Source organism: Emydura macquarii, unplaced genomic scaffold, assembly GCF_026122565.2.
Source record: "Emydura macquarii macquarii isolate MOO-44397 ecotype Brisbane River unplaced genomic scaffold, CSIRO-AGI_Emac_v2 contig_2422, whole genome shotgun sequence".
NCBI classification, from domain to species: Eukaryota; Metazoa; Chordata; order Testudines; family Chelidae; genus Emydura; species Emydura macquarii.
Genome location: NW_027132559.1, coordinates 43,616,521 through 43,633,689, shown reverse-complemented (window position 1 = coordinate 43,633,689; position 17,169 = coordinate 43,616,521). Strand labels below are relative to the sequence as shown.

The 17,169-nt window shown below is 43.7% G+C and overlaps 1 protein-coding gene across 2 annotated transcripts in view; it reads right to left on the bottom strand.

Moving 5' to 3' along the window:
• The window catches only part of APBB1IP (amyloid beta precursor protein binding family B member 1 interacting protein), a 106,650-nt gene that overhangs the window by 39,413 nt on the left and 50,068 nt on the right, over positions 1-17,169 (bottom strand). For both annotated transcript variants that reach the window (XM_067562390.1, XM_067562389.1), the window contains 2 exons: positions 11,697-11,856; positions 7,702-7,823 (listed from right to left, as the gene is read on the bottom strand). In XM_067562390.1, the coding sequence (XP_067418491.1) occupies positions 7,702-7,823; positions 11,697-11,856 (282 nt within the window). The remainder of the gene's footprint in view (positions 1-7,701; positions 7,824-11,696; positions 11,857-17,169) is intronic.

Below are 17,169 nucleotides of genomic sequence, written 5' to 3'. Positions count from 1 at the left end.
CCTCTTGGTTGGGAAGAAAGCCTTGAAAAATGTGTCCTGAGTATAGCTGGTGCAGTGATGCCTGCCTGAGTTTGCATACAGCCTGAAACAAGGGCTCTGATGAGCTGAAGTACCACATTCATCTCAGTGCAGTTGCTAATCTGATATCTCCTGTTCTGAGCAACGCCCTGCGGAAAACCAACCCAGCAGAGAACTCTGTGCTGCCATGCTATCATGTCTGTGTTGCGCTGGTGCTGGCAGGAGCCTTTGCACATAGATGGTGAAACTTTCAAAAGCACTCAAGGAATATAACAGAACAAGTCCCATTAGCGCTCTGCTCACTTGGTTGGGATTCCCCTTCCTCTGGGATGGACTGTAGTTCATACAAAGTTGGAGTGTTGGACAAGCTGAAGCTTTCTCCTTCTCTAGACCAACATAGAGCAGTAGGAGGACCCCACTAACCGAGTAAAAGGCTCTAGTGTAGGGGCCATTGCTGCTATCAGCTCAGCAGGGCAGAGGCCATAGGAAGCCCTGATGTGTGGGTAGGGTCCTGGATTGTCTTAATCTGGCCCTATTATAGTCACCAGTGCACAGATTCAGAATGACTGCTGATGGCCTTAATAAGAAAGCAAAGGTCCTCTGACTCTGACTGAGTTATGTTAGAGTATTTGGCATTTATTTAGGAAAAAACAGACCACCCTCTGCCTGCAGTCAGTAGTAGAGAGAGAATTTCAGTAATGACAATCAGGTGGCATCACGAATGAGGCTGCTTTTTGTCAGTGAAGTAGGGTTTTGCCACCCAATCTTATGTTATACAGATGTATCCTTTCATCTTTCCCTTGCCAAAATGCATTTCATTTATTATTGTTCACCTCTTGTATGTCCCCTCTCTTCCTGAACTCTAACAGTATATGGCATTTATTATTGTTCAGTGGATTAGGCCCAGGGAAGGAGACTGCATACTGTATTTGCTATATCTGTATCACTGTGTGGTCTACTATTGATCAGAGTACCATTCATCATGTACTAGGGGACCACATGTATCCACAAGAGGTCATTCCAACTCCAATAGTCAAAGATCATATTAAAAGGCAAACTGTTTCCCGTCTGACAAGGCCCTGGGGAGAAGTGTGTCAGTGTTGGGGGTATCAGGCTATTAATGCGAAGGCCGTCTGGATTTGCTGGAGAGCTCTCTTCATACACTGTACATACAAACTGTCTAAGCATGACTGTTTCTCTTGTTTGCAAAGGAGGATGTGTCTGTCTGTGGTAGGGAACTGAGGTTCCTTAACAGATGGAGTGAGTCTTTTGGGAATACAACACCGGAACAAAAACTTTAAAAGTAGTATTTAAAGCAAACAAACCATGTGTCTGCACTTGCCTTTCAATGGCTGCTTGTTTGTTTAAGGATGTTTGCTTCAGAAGAGGGGGATTATCAGATTCTTGGGCCTAACTTTCTGGGATGAATTTTCCTCTGTGCCCATAGAGAGCTCAAGAACAGAGGCTGCCGGGGAGCCAATTGGGGCTCCCTGATTCTGATGTGCCTGGCTTCAGAGCAATCTAGTGTGACTACTGTGACATCCCTAAGAGACGTTGTGCTGGTGGAAAATGGGGTGTGGTGGAGTTTCGCTCTGCCATGTCCCCCCCTCGCTCCCCATGCTGGGCAGTACAGTGATAGAGTGGGCAGAGGTAGTGGCTACGCAGCTCTGCCTGCTTCTCACAGCAGGAAACTCCTCCCACACAGGGGAATTCTCCAAGGCATTTTATGGGAAGTTTAGTTTCACCTTATGCTTTGTATTTCTGGTCTTCAAATTCACTGGGGCTGTGCAGAACATTCCCGCTTAGGCATACTGTGGTTCCTTTGTGGGGAGGGACTTGCACTGCTACTCATTTTCTCTCTAGTGTATAAACACAATGAGCTTCAGCTACAGTAGACGATGCTGAATAGTGTCATGCACACCCGTAATGCTACTGTAACCCCCAAGGAGATTACCTAGACTCCTGGGGCTTTGTGTGCAGGTAGCTCAGGGAGGGGGAGTCAAGGCAGACTCAGAGTCTGCCCAGCAATCAATAGGGATTGAGATGCCCCTCCCAGGGAGCTCAGGAGAGGGGAAGAGACCATTATGGGGCAGTCTGGAGCCAGGGGGAAAAGGGGCAGGACTGGCTGTGTGGGGAGCTGGGGAACCCAGGCCTGCATGCAGGGTTTCCCCTGAGACCTGCTCTTGGGCGACCAGAAAGTAAGATCCCACAGTTTGAGCCCTTCCCACTCCAAGGTGTCTCCCAGTTTGTAGAGTGTTGTTAGGAAAACTTCCCCCAGCAGGCTGTTAGCCATCCAGCTCCCTAGGTGGGAGAGGCACTGCATGCTCTGGCTGCTAGTCTAGGGCCACGGCCCGCTGTGAGTGTGCCGGGGCGCTGGGATGGGAGACTGAAGTTCAGATTTGTGGTGTAGTTTTGTAATCTGCACCTTGAGCACAGCACCCCTTGGTGTTGAGGGGAAATCCTGGGACCAGAAGCAGCCTGATGCCTGCATGAAGAGGATCCCTGCCAGCAGAGACCAGCCCCTCTGCAGTGACTGAGGAGTCCAAAGTCATCTCTGACCATGGGGATCAATCCTGGAGCGTGTGAGTGCACCGTCCTTTAGTTAGTTGGTCAGGGAAATTGTTTGGGGAACCCCTACTCCCTGAATGGCGTCCTCAATACAAGGAGTAAGAATTTGGGGGATTTTGATAATCTGCTGCCTATTAAACCTGCAGAGGGACTGACCACCTCGTCCCAATTGTGAGCCTTTGGGGCTGTGCTGAACCCAGTTAGCCACACTGCTAAAGCACTGCCCAGAAGATATTGTGGTCACAGGTCATCAAGGGCCCCAACGAAGTACGCATAGCAATGGGACACTAATTTTACAATTGTTACATCAGGTCATGTGACTGGGGAAATTCACAGGTATTATCAGCATGGGCACTGGTGAGCCTAAGAATAGTGTTTTACCCTGTTATATTTATCTCCTGTTTAATATAATGGCCGTGTGGAATATATTGTAGGTGTTTGCGTTATTCCTTGGGAGTCTCCAACTATCTGGCAAGTAAGCAAGAGTTATCCTGTGGTTAGAATTTTCTTCCCAAGCTGCCCTGGTGACCCTGCCAGGAAGGAGTGAGGGGGGGTGGAGGCACCGCCAATTAAATTCATAGAAAAAAAAAATGAAGCAGATACACCCTGCTAAGTGGGTGGCAGGATCCATAAGAACCCAGGCCTATCCATCAAAACCTATACGCAGATTGGCATTAAAGAAGGTAACGGTGGAGACGGGCACTATACTATGTAAACAGATTGAACTTTGAACATGGCAGAAACCATATCCCTGGCTCTTCTGCTTTAATTCCCAAACTCTGGCCTTAGGACCTGGTATTTGTAAATAGATTTTGGTATGAGCAATTCTCCTCCTATCAGGCCTTTCATCCATTTTTTACCCACCACAGAAATGCAACTCCACCTAGCGTGCAATGCAGCAGCTATTTGTCAATACAAAGCAACAAATAGGTTGCACGGGAATCTTTCTTGTTATATTATATATATATTTGCTTAAATTATGTTCAGAGTATTACAGTTGTAAAGTGAAGCTCTCAAAAGTCAGGAAATGCCAATGCTAAGGTTGCCTGAATGACTTTAGTTCAAACCCCTTGTGCAGGTGTACAGTGATTGCTTACATACTATTTTTCCAAAGGACCCCTGCATCCATCAGTGCACAGAATGGATATGGTACAATAATTGAAGCAGCCTCAATATTGATCTTTATCTTCTCTGTTCAATAAATGAACCTATACCTCATTAATTCCCCATCATCCAAACTGTCAACTGAGTGAGTCAAGGAGTTTCTGGATCATTGCCTCATTTTCCTGCAGAAAAAATAGAGCGTGGTCATAATTACAGATTACATTATAATGTATGTACATAAGGAGCCAGAGTTAAGGTATATAAGTAACATTAATTTGGGTCCCCTCCCCCCCTGACTTTCAGATTCTGCCTTTTGAAGCCTTTGTGTTCATGTAATAGTTCCCCCTCTCCCCAAAGAAAGCTAAAAGAAATAAATTCCATCATGGAGAATGCTGTGTACAGCACAAGATACATAATTCATGAAGCCAGGCCACATCAATCTCTGCATCACTGAACATGGTGAGGCAAAGTTCCAAAACGTCTATACTCCCAGAATTTCTTCTATACATACTTGCATGTGAACTGACAAATTGCACAGCCAAGAGTGAGATGAGGCCCCTTTCATATGGAATCAGAAATTACCTATGTGCAGTACCAATAGAAAGCTGAGCAATCTTTCTTGGCTTTTTGTTTTTTTTTTATGCAAGTGAGAGCACAAAGACAACCTTTAAACCATTATAAATCAGCCAAATCTAAATGGATTTTCCTAGGTCTACAAAATGGTGTATGTCTAACATAGGGATTACTTCTGTACCACAAAACAGAGGCATTAGAGCTGTTCACAAAAAGATTATAACATTTTAGTACTAACAAAAAGTGACTTTTGTTTTGTGTCTTTTATAGCACAAAATCTCATTCACTTGAAAATAGCTGGACGGTTTTGGTCAGACTTTCCAAAATGCAGTCTTTGACAGAGACCAGACCAAGAGATGGTCAAAGTTATAAGCAACTGAAAAGTCCCTTTTAGAATGAGCTACTTAGATAACTTAAAGGCAACTTAAACTATAGGCACAAAATGAATTAAAATAAAGCTGTGCTCAACATCTCCCTGCTACTGTATCTGGTCTGTATGTTCAAGCCATATTGACTGTATGCTGAAGGGATGATGCTCTGTAGTGCAGTTGATGTTTTTCAGAACCTTCTATCAGACTGTATCTGCACAGCCCTATCACTTCAAAGATCACAAACATGAACTGGAGGAGCTGGCATCAGCTAAAATCAAAAGATCAGCCCAGCATCATTGCAGCTGCATTACAGGGTGATTTCAGTCTTTCAGATGTTAAGGTTTTCTTCTTTGTGTGTATGCAACCCAGTATGTGTTAGAATTCCAGCTTTTAGTCATCGGCTTGTGACCTTCCATTTCAATAACTGAATCACTGCTGCAGTTTCATGGAACAGCCTCTTAATGTGATTTCTGTTGCACAATAATTATATCACAAATGGGTGAGCATGATGATTTACACATCCTCATGACAGAGTGGAGATCTGAAGATGAAAGCTCTTTTCTGTAAGTGTTTTTAAAAGTATATTATAGAAACAAAGCTAAGGATAAATGCTAGAAAGGACTTACATTTTATGATTCACTGACTTTTGTCAATGGCTGCTAGCATTAGCTGGATAGCATGTAAGTGGCAAATGTGTAAAGGATAACACACCTCCTCCCCAAATATATATAAACCCAATTCATCTTTAGAAGAAGGCATGTTTAATAAGTTATTGTAAGTGATTATATAATCTACATGTGAAATGTGTCGTGTTCCTCTCTAGCATCTGGTCCACAGAGGATAACAGCCTACTACTAGTACCAGTTAATGGAACTTTTCCTTTAGCTCAAGTGGCAGAGGTCCATACTGCAATGCTGATGGTCTTGGGTTCCAACACTGCTACTGATTTGCAATCATCTGTACAATTACATCTTGAAAAAGCACTTAAATTATCTAAGGATCATCACAGATACATCTTAGTAACCAACAATAAGTAAGTGCTGATTTTACCTAACAACATATACCGTATTAAGGAACATCATGGGGAAAAGATTGGAGGACTTACCTTATGTTGTATTTCAGGAAAAAAACGTTTGCAAATAGCAAATAAAATTAAAATTAAAAAAAAAAAAAATCACACTTCACCCATTCTCCCTCTACAGGTAAACCCAGGCATAATGAGCACCAAATGTGAATGAAAGTGAGAATGCTAGCATTGCTATAATATTATAAAGGCTATGTTAAAAAAACAACTAAAACCCAAACACATCCTGCAATCTAGAACCATAAGATGGGATCCTGGAGTAGAGACTTGGTCAAAGCTGAGCTAGAGGACTGGACTGCATGTAGATGTGACTGCAGTATTGGATATAAAAGTTTCCAAATGTTGTTCATACATCTTCAATATGCTACTCGCTATGCAATCACATGCTTTATATTTAATGATTTTTCCAAACCCAGCATTTTCACCTGCTGTATGGTTCCAGAAACTCATTGAAGATTCTATCTTGCCTTTCAGCATGTTCCTGTAATATAGTTCTGTCCATAAACCATGCCACTATAACACTGATCATATTTCCCTATGAAAAGCAAAGTGCTACTATTACTGTACTGTTCTGCCTGTTGCGTGATAGCTGAATTTACAGAATGACAGACTAAATGAAGGATGGCAGGACTTGATTCTCAGCAACATACTTCAATAGTAATATAGCCATAGCCGACCCAATTTCTATACACCAGGCATTATGGAGTCCATCTGAAGAAGTGCTAAACCTCAGTAGAAGTCTGCAAGTTGCAGGCTCACAGCACCTCTCAGGTTCAAGCCTAAAATATTCAGCTGTTCTGAGAGAGAAGATTGAGGCAGAATTCTTGGTTATTCTGCTTCTGTCTTATGCAGTATTTATTCCTAAAGGTCTTTGCCAACCGAATAGCCAGAGTCATCATAAAAGATTTATTTACTGGGCGATGTACAGCTTCACACTGTCTTTTCCTAAGCCGTATGAAGTCATGTTACTGGTATATGATTCAAATGTATGACCCTCATTTACCAGGCAACTTTGACGCACGCTGGGGAAGCTGACAGCTTGAGCCACCATGCAAGTTTTATTTTCAGACTTTGCTTCATTAGAATCAAACAGTAGCCCATCATATACACTGCAGTGCATGACACTCCCGCATTGCAGCATGAATGAAAATCGCCCTCTCCACAGGTTTCATTTGAAGAATTGCATCATTCTAGGAAAAACTTCATAATGGAGAGTGAAGTGAGTGAGCGATGCTGCCAGATTATTACTGATTGACTCGGTTTTTGACAACAAAGGAGAATTCATTTTACACTCGCTTGCTCAAGATCAAACTAGCTACTCAGGGGATAGCAGATGCTGGCAAGGAAAGAAATCTGGAATCCCCAAGACCCATCATCTGTCCATCTTTGTTTCTGTGATTTCTGCCATGTACCAAAATAGACTATAGACTGATACCCCTCTTCATGATGAAATCCTCATTTTTTTTAAGGCTTCTGATAACAGAAGGCTACTCTTTACTGTCTGGTGTTCTGCTTCCTAACTCCAGTGAAATCCATATAAACTCTCCCCTTAGTACTCAGCATTGGGCTTCTAAAGCTGCATGTACACAGGCAAAAATGGGACCCCACTATAGTGTCGGTGCCCCTCAGTAGTGTTGGAAACTGTAGTACAAACAGGGTTCAGGTACGTTACCACTGTGTCCTCCAACCCTGACTCTGAGCCCTGTGTTTACACAATAGCTTTCACCATTGTTTCCACCAGTGGAGCAACACCAGTAGGGAATTGCAGGTCTCATTTTTGGCAGTGTAGACCAGACCTAAGAATCTACTACAGAGGAAAAGTGAATTTTGGTTCTTGTGTGTGTTTTCCTTGCTACTGAAACCACTGGTTTGTTTTTTCTCATTTAGAACTGGTAGACCTAAAGTCAATAAAACCTCTAACAGGCATCATGTAAACTAAGCCACATCAATTTTAGCTATTTTGCCAATATCGTGTTACCTTACCTGGGGATTTTTGAACACAGCATATTTTTCTTTTTTTTCCAAAAATAGAACCTTATTTTCACTGTCCCGGGTCCAGTCTGATAAGATTTCAATGACATTTTCATGGTCTTCAAAAAACCTTTCTAGAGAGACAAGAAAGGTCAGGGTAAGACAGACAAACACCCCAGAGGCAACAGATGGAAAGTCCTGTCTCTGAATGCAATCACTATCTGATGTTCCTTCAGAAAGTCAGAGTCCTGCAGTCCCTTCCATTGCAGAGAAGAGAGCCAGGCCTCATGAAAATGGTGATGTGTGAAAAGGCAAGGCAACTCTGTAGTATGTAGCTCTGGCATCCCCTTGCAGCTAGCTCCATGTTTTAGGGGGCATGGCTTGTCAGGCTGGGGTGTAGTTAGCACAACTGCTCTGTGTAGCATGTTTTATAATGGGCATGAAGTAAGCTGTGCAACTGAACATAGATTAACACTTGCAGAGCCAGCATTAATTTGTAATGCCCTGCACAAGCATTTGATCCTTGTTTCCAAAGCTCCGATTGCTGACATTATCTTTCTACATCTCTGAACTGGAACTGCAAGGAGTGGTGCAAATGCTTTGCCACTGCGTGCACAGTGGCACCCTTGTCCCTGAGCAGCTAAGTACGGGCGCAGTACACTCCTGCAGGTTCCCCACGAGCACTCTTGCTCTACTGTCAATAACCATTGGTGACCACATTCTTCAGACAATGTGGACTGCACTACTGTGGAAGGAGATGAGAAAGCACATTCTGATGGCCTTTTCTAGTGTTTTGGACCTTCTCAGACCCTTGTTCACTCACTCAAATGGAAGGGTACAATATAGTCCACTGACATTCCGTTCTGATCCTTAAATAACTATGTGCTGTCAGGTGTAACAGAGGATCAGCTGGGGAGCCTGTCAATGTACACATGTTCCTCAGCAACACAAAGCACTGTAATACTTTTAATAAAGCAACTGATATTGCTACACTGCACTGAAAATGTAAACCACTGTATAAAATACAGGTAAGGAACAGAATGGTAAATTGAGCACTAAAAGATATTAATGTAACTTGGAAATAACTTTCAGAACAGTGGCCCTAGCAGCAAACCCAGCCACAATGATAGTATGGAAGAATATAGTCAACTCTAAACCTGGGTACAAGTTAGCTATGTGGTTAAATTGCTCTGTTGCAAAATACAGCCCAATGTTGTACCACGGTAAAGCTTCAGAAAAATTTCATGGTGGTTTTCAATATGCCATTTATCTGAAAGTATAGATCATTTGATTTACATACAGTCTCATAAAAATGTATGTACAGTGCTCTAGCAAAAATGTTCTGATACAGAAATAGCTTGGCCTCTCTTTGGAATATCTACTCACTAATGTGAAATATTGGCTTCTTGGGTTTGCTACTCGAAGTAATATTTGAAAAGGATATACTAGAACTCTCTCGCAGGGAAATGACATAGAATAGTATAGTTTCTTTGTACAAATGTTAAAATTAGAGCTGGCCAAAACATGGGAATTCCAGTTCACAGGAAATTTCAATTTCATGCCAAATAAGAAAACAATTTTTTCTAAATTTCCCATGAAACGAATCCTGAAAAAAACTGCTTTGGGGAAACACCAACACACAGTGTTTCCAAAACAAAATCTGTTCCCTGAGAGGCTGACAGGTGCTGAGTGAAAATAGCAGTGTGAAACTGACCAGAATGTCATTTTCACTCAGCAGCTTCCAGGTCTCCCAGGGTCTGTGGCTTCATGGCCACCCCACCATGCAGACTCCTATGGATCAGGGACCCTCTGGCTTCCAGACTCCTAGCCCAGTTAGCTTCCTGGGCAGCCAGCTGGGCCAGGAGTCTTGAACCCTGGGGTCCCTGATCCCAGGCAGTCTACAGGGCAGGGCAGGGCAGGAAGCCCTGCAAGCTGGCAAATTTTGGGAACCTGCCTGGTTCGTGGAGAGTTTGCCAAGCCGGAGATGTTTTTGGTGAAACATTTTGGGTTCAATAAAGTGCCATTTACTGATGAAAATCTGTTGTGGTCCAGTAAGTCTGCTTAATAAGAATGCTAATAATTCTATTTTAATTCTATGAAGTAATGTATAAGGGGAATAAATAGCAGAGTGCATTTTAAAATATTTAAAGAAAATTAATTAAATCTCTTTCTGCTATGGCATATTTCACACCAGTGGAAACAGAAGATCTCCTGACCCATCCTCTCCACCCAAACCAAAATACCCTTCTACAAATGAATAATCTTTATATCCCGCTCACTTAGTCCAGCAGATCGGCACTGCAGTGAGATTCAGGAGACTTCAGTTCTATTCCTGGCTTTGCCACTGACCTGCTGTATGACCTTGGGCAAGTCTCTTCCCCTGTCAGTTTCTGTCCTGTCTATTTAGACTGTAAGATCTTCAGTGTAGGGGCAATCTCTTTTTATATTAATACCATGCCAAATATGATGGGGTCCTGAATGCACCTGGGACTTCAGATTGCTACTGTAAAACAAATTGTTTCTATTTCTTTAAAATGTCTGAATACCAACCCCAATTTCTTCCTCGGTGTTTTCCCCAATATCCTTTGCCTCTGGTTGTAAGACAGGGATTCAAAATGGCATTCCAGATCATCCAGACACACAGGTAAACACTATGGTCCAATGGTTACAGCAGAATTTGGCTCTGTGCTGTCATCCGGTGTTCAGGGATTTCTATCCAGATTAGACCAGACCAGAGAAAGGAACTTCCCAAAGCAAGAGAAGACTCTAAAATTATTCAGAGTGACATTTGTGACATTTCTAGTGCCAAATGCCATTTTCAGTCTCTCTTTAGTTAAGATAAGCAGGTACAAAAGAAGGTGGCAATATTGCTTCATGTATCATCTTAATAGGATAGAAAGATTGGACAGGCAATTAACATATCTGCCATTCCTTCCAGTAGATGAATATCTCCATGTTCAGAGGCACACAGACACTTTTCTAACAATTTGCCACATCTGATTTATAGTGTAGCAGGATCATTATTCCTGGGACTTTTTTAGTACCTGATGTTGATGTAACTTTCTTAATACATTTTCAAATCTGCGTTGGGATATTATGGTCAGGTGAGTTTATACATTTACAGTTCTAAGGGCCATTTTCAGTTTGCAGTGTCTCCAGGCCAGTGGTGTACAGGGAGAAGGTCATGGCAACATTCCTTTTTCTTCATGAATACATTGTGAGTATGGCCCAGACACAGACCTTTGTGATAGTCCAGAGGGAAAGAACCTTCCAACCTACTCAGGTCTCAAGGCCTCTTTGAAACCAAGTTGATCGAATTGTACCAAACAATGTGTGAATTCTTACAAGCTGTCCTCTAAGGGTTCTGAGGCCAGCACGGGCAGGCTTGTTACTTTTTTGGTCATGAGGCACCATCAGCTGAGTGGCAGCCCTACTGAAGAAAAAGATCACTACAATATACATGACCTGTACTTAAAGGTGCAGCCACAGGTGAAGTGTATCAGAAATGAGTGACATGCTGCTTGGAAACATTTACTTAATTACAGCGCTAGCTGGCCCAAGAAAGATTGCTCTGGTCAACAATGGTCAAAAACACTGTACTCTCTCTCCATAAAGACTTTAGCTGGGTTTCTTATATAATGATTCACCTGGTTCATTTTTTGTGTGTAAAATTTAAATGATGAAAATGGCCATTAACAGGGAGCTTTCATGGTCTGCTGCACTGAGGTATAGGAGACATATTCCCCCAAAATGACAGAGGCTCAGTGCATCACCACACCACACACTTCCATGTACTGGGTGGACTGGTACTTGCTGCACAACTCAGACTGCAGGCAGTGCTCACATCCTCAAAATTCAGACAAACTGCTGCAGCAGGCATGCCTCCAACACACACAGACAGCCCATAAACGGATACTGGGACAGTGAAAACTTTCAATGATCATCAGTACCCACAGAACAAAAATATACTATAAGCCCAGATAGGCTGTCTGGCCTATGAAACTTACCAATTTGTAGCTCTGGGTATATTTCGTACAGACACCAGTCCACCTTGCAATCACAATGGGTTTTCTCAAAGAGGTTGTCTAAAACATCTCGTGCCACTTGCCGTTCATCCACCATCAGTGACTTAGTACTGTTATCATTCATGTGCACTTTGACGACAAGCTGAGTACAGAGTCATATAAAAGAGTCAGTTAATTTCAGTAGTGAATAAAAAGCTAGTCTGGTCAAGAATCTGCTAAAACAGATAAGAAAGATTAAGGCTGAAGGTTATTACTGATTCAAAGGCACCATGTACTACACTGAACTGGGAGAATAATACATCCTGGGAACTTTTACATTGTCTGTGCACCAAAGAAAAAGATCTGTTGTAAAAAAGAAAAATTAAACTTTGTATTGGATGTAGCTCAAGGAAAGGTGAAAAATTTCACAGAGAGATGGCAGAGTTTCAACTCTGCCTCTCTAAAATCTAGCAGATGTACAATGAAGGAAAATGCTAGGCAGAGTAGCCAAGTACAAAGTGCCCGTAATGAAGGCTAGAAAGAAATGGTGACGTACTGTAACTCTGGTTCTTCAAGATGCGATAAGATGTATATTCAAGTTGGGGGTGTGTGCCCAGCATGCAGGAGCTGGAGGATTTTGGCCAGCACTACCAATAGAGGGGCAGTGCTCATGCCGTGTGGCCCTAGCCCCTCCCCGGCTACATGAGTTGGTGCCGCCCCAACCCTCCCCCTCAGTTCCTTCGCACCAAATGCCCATAGATTAGACTCTGATGCAGAGGGGTTGGAGGGTGGCTCCTGGAATATATATCTGCAGCACATCTTGAAGAACCGATTGCAGTAAGTAATCATTGTTTCTTCTTTAAGAAGATGCAGCCATGTATTCCACTTAGGTGATTCACAAGCAGTACCTACCCCAGGAGAAAGGGCTCAGAGTCTACATAAATAAGGACTGCCGGACCGCCTTACCAAAATGTGCATCCACCCTGGAAGATACAGTAATGGCATAATGGTTTGTAACTGTATGTATGGACGATCACGTAGCAGCCCTGCAAATGTCTGTTATTGAGACGTCACTGAGGAACACTTGACATTGCTTGTGCTCTCGTGAATGAGCGCACACCTGCTGAGGGGGGTGTAGTTTAAACTATTTCATATTACAGGGTGTTATCCATTTAGAGATCATCTGCAAAGAGATCGCTTGATGTGATCATACGATCTGCGTATGACACAAACAGGTGAGGTGAAGCATGAAATGGTTTAGTCCTGTCCAGACAGAAGGCTAGATATTGCCTCACATCTAATTTATGGAGATGAATGAAGCTTAGGGAAGAACACAGGTAAGTATACCGCCTAGTTCAAATGAAACTGAGAAACCACTTTAGACAAAAATGCTGCATGTGGTTGTAAAGTCACTTTGTCCTTAAAGACATGTATAAGGAGGCTCTGGCATCAGAGCCTACAACTCAGAGACTGTCCTTGCAGATGTTATTGCTACCAGGAATGCAGTCTTCTGACACAAAAGTGGAAAGGGACAAGATGCCAGGGGCTTGAACAGAGGTCTTGTGATAGGATCCTACAGAGGAACTGGCACTCAGACCAGAAGATGGGAGACGAAGAAGCTCTTTTAAGAGTTTTGCTACCATGGTATTGGAGAAGACTGATCTTCCCTGAATGGGGGGGGGGGGGGGGGGGGGGGGGGGGGGGGGGGATGAAATTCCAATAATTACTGCCAGATGTACTCTTAATGAACTAAGCACAAGTACCAATGACTGAATAGGCAACAAGTACTCTAAGATGTCCTGCACTGAAGCCATAGGTAGCCCTAGAGTCCTTGAAGGCGTGTAGAGGCTTGTCCGAAAGCAGCGCTTGGTCATCAAAGGGCAAATCCTCTATGACTTGTTGCACATCAGAAGCAGTGCCTGAATTCTGCAGCCAGGAAGCCCTTCTCACTCACGGTCACTGTTGAGGCCATCATTCTAGCCAATGTATCCACAACGTCCAGAGCAGACTGCAACAAAAGTCTTAACCACCAAGCAGTCTTCAGTGACAAATGCCTGAAATTCCTCTCTTGAGGCTTCGGGCAGCTGGTCTGCAAATTTAGACATAGCCGTCCAGTTCACAAAGTTGTACTTGGACAGCTGTGCCTTCTGATTAGCAATCTGCTGTTCAAGGGAGATGAGGTGTAAAACTTCCTGCCCATCAGGTCCATTCATTCAGAGTTGTTACCCTTGGCAGTGGACTTAAACCTGCCCTCCTGGGCTCTATTATTCACCGCGGTTACGAGCAGGGAATTTGGAGCTGCCTGGAAGTAAAAACCATCAAATCCCTGCACCAGAATGAAATGGCATTTCTCCATGCACCTGGATGCAAGCAGTATCGAACTCAGGATGCTCCAGAGAACGTTAGCAGGGCCTGTGATCTGGAAACTTCCATTAGTTGTCTGAAGAAAGTCTTGTGTACCTCATCCTCCTGGTCTGGTGGTCTACAGCAGACGGCCACCATGACATCACCTTTGTTTCTCTTGCCTCTAAATTTAACCCAGATACTCTCAACAGGCTTTTCTCCAGTTTCATACTGTAGCTCTGAGCAATCATAGTGCTGTCTTACATACAGTGCAGGATTGGAGGTGAGGTGTAAGGGCAGGAGGAGAGGCAAAGATCAAGCATGGAGCAGAAGCATGGTGGAACAGGAGTGAATGCAGGGCTAAGGAAGGAGCCAAGAGCAGAGCAGGAAGCAGGAACCAGGAACAGGGTTGGATGCAAGAGTCAGGCACAAGCAGGGTCCAATGCAGCCACAGTAAGAAACCACCTTGTTGCTCAAACAAACTTCCTTTTTTCCTCTTGCCTTAAATAGCATAATTGGACCAATGAGTGGAGCTGGGCAATCCTCTAATCAGAGCTCCCGTGTGTGGTGTCTTGGCTGTGGCTATAGCCCTAATAGCTTCTCAGCCCACCAGGTTTCAGTAGCCATTGGGTGAAGGCCAGGATGTGGCAGCTGTCTGAGGACTCCCAGACCCTGCTTCAAGGCCTGAGACATCACATCATCATTAATAGGGAGAGCGACTCTCTCAGGGGCAGACTGCTACAGGATATCCAGTAATTTGTGGTATACCTTGAAATCCTCCAGAACCAAAGGGGAGGAAGAGCCAGACACCGTGGAATCACCCGGAGACGAAGATGAAGCAGTTAACTGTGCCAGAGCCCGATCTTGGACTGACGAACTTGGACAGATGACTCTGGAGACTCTGAAAGGGGAAGGCTCACCAGTGCCTGTAGATACACAGCTTCATCTACTCAAAGAATATTGAATTGGATGTTTTAATCTTAAGTGAGGAAAAGAATGGAGGAATCTTGCTATTCTAATCAGCTAACCTGGATTCATGTGCTACAATGATTGATACCAGTACAAGACTCTTCAATAGACAGATCATCACTTACAGTGATTGACTGCAGAAACCAAAAGAGTTCATTATTCCTCTTGAAGCACTTTTTAAATGACAGAAATGTGCATGTTTATTCAGAGGGGGAAAAGATTTTCATATTTTAGCAATTTTTTAGACAGAGAACTGCAAATATACAGTAAGAATAGTCAAGTCATCCACTTGAATTGGAAACTGAAGAACAATTTCCTGCCAAGAATTATACGCTGGAAAATTGGGAGAACTTCCTGTATGCTGTAGCTTTAGTAAATACTAATTTTAAAATGTTTGAGTAAGAGACTTTGCAGCTGAGCAAACCTCTACTAAAGCAGAGGTAATAACATAGAACTAAGAGCAACCAGGAAAAGTCCATACAGACCTTTGAAAAGAAGGACATGAAAAAGAACTCTGTGTAAGTTTGAAAGCTTGCCTCTTTCACCAACAGAAGTTGGTCTGATATCAAAAGATTGGTAAAAAAGTTGGTAAAAGATATTACCTCACCCACCTGGCCTTGGAAAAGCAGATCAAAAAACTAAACTTGATGTTTGCATTGATTTCAAACTCCAAAATGTTTTTTCTAAAATAAGGAGCCATCTGTGGTGGAGAATATGAAGAAAATATGTTGGACATGCATAATCTAAAACATGTTTAGGAAAAAGGGGAAGTAATGTCTGTTTCCAGTGCTTTGACAGTTCAGAAATATGCCTGTGGTGTTTTACCCCTTTTCACAGCTCTAAGCCACAGCACATTTAACAGCCTCTTTCTAAAAGTGAGAGAAGATTATCTTTCTCTAGAATTTTGTGTTCATTTTCCTTGAACTTCAGACTATGACACCAATTACAGCGCAGATCATATTTAGCAACCAGAAGACCATCAGAGTCTAACTTCTAAAATACTATGACTTTACATATTTTGTATCTTGCAAAAACCAAAAGAAGTTCAAAATAAATTGTTTGCTCAAAATAAGATCACTTATTTTGCAGATAAAAGGGATAAGATGGGCTAGGATGGGGCTCGACAAATTTGCTTTGTAGCTAGGAGCCAGCCCAAAAATTAAGGAGCCAGACAATGTGGGCCCAGCAGCAGGATGCCCTGACCAGAGCACAGCAGCTGCTCTCCCTTCCCAGCCCCGCCACATGATGTAGTGGCGCCCTGGCCGGAGCGCAGTAGCCACTCTCTCCTCCCGGCTCTGCCCCTTCCCCCTACCCCTCTCCCACAACGTGGGCCCAGCGGCGGGGCACCCTGGCCGGAGCGCGGCAGCCACAGCGCTCCTCCCCCGACCCCACCCCTTCCCCCCACCCCTCTGCCACAATGTGGGCCCAGCGGCGGGGCGCCCTGGCTGGAGTGTGGCAGCTGCAGTGCTCCTCCCTCCCGGCCCCACCATATGGATACAGGGGTGTCCTGGCTGGAGCATGGCAGCCACTCCCCCCAGGACCCAGTCTTTCACTGGGAGAAATACTAGTCGCCAGAATTAGATTCCTAGGCTCCAGGGCGACCTGGTGCCTGGGGTTTGTTGAGCCCTGGGCTAGGATGAACCTTTTTATGAGGAAATCTCTGTGCGAAGATCTCTTTGGGGAGATTTCCCTTAACATGTCCTCTGGGGAGAGTGTGTGTGTGTCTCTGTGGGAGTTGTTCCAATCTAGACACCCCAAAATTCATAGTAGACCTGCACTTTGTGTGCGGAGGCCCTATAGGCTCTGGTCTCTGGCAGCCCCATTCCCTCACCTCTTACTCGGACGGGATTGTGAGGTTACAACTAAACTCAGCAACTGCAGCTCCTGTTGAGTTCAGCTAGAATTCGAGGTGCTCCTGAAGGTCAACCCCTTACCGTACTGCCTCTATCGCAAAGTGCCATGAAGGGATTTAGCAATGCAACTCCATTAACAGTAACTGGAGGGATCTGACTAAATCCATACACACTGCTTTGAAAAAGTATAGGTTCAAATTTTTGGTATCAGTTTACGATGATTGAATAATATTTGGTCATGTGTTCCAATTCCTTAAAACAGATTATGAGGATACTGGGCTTTGTCCACATCTTGGAATTAAGAGTTATAA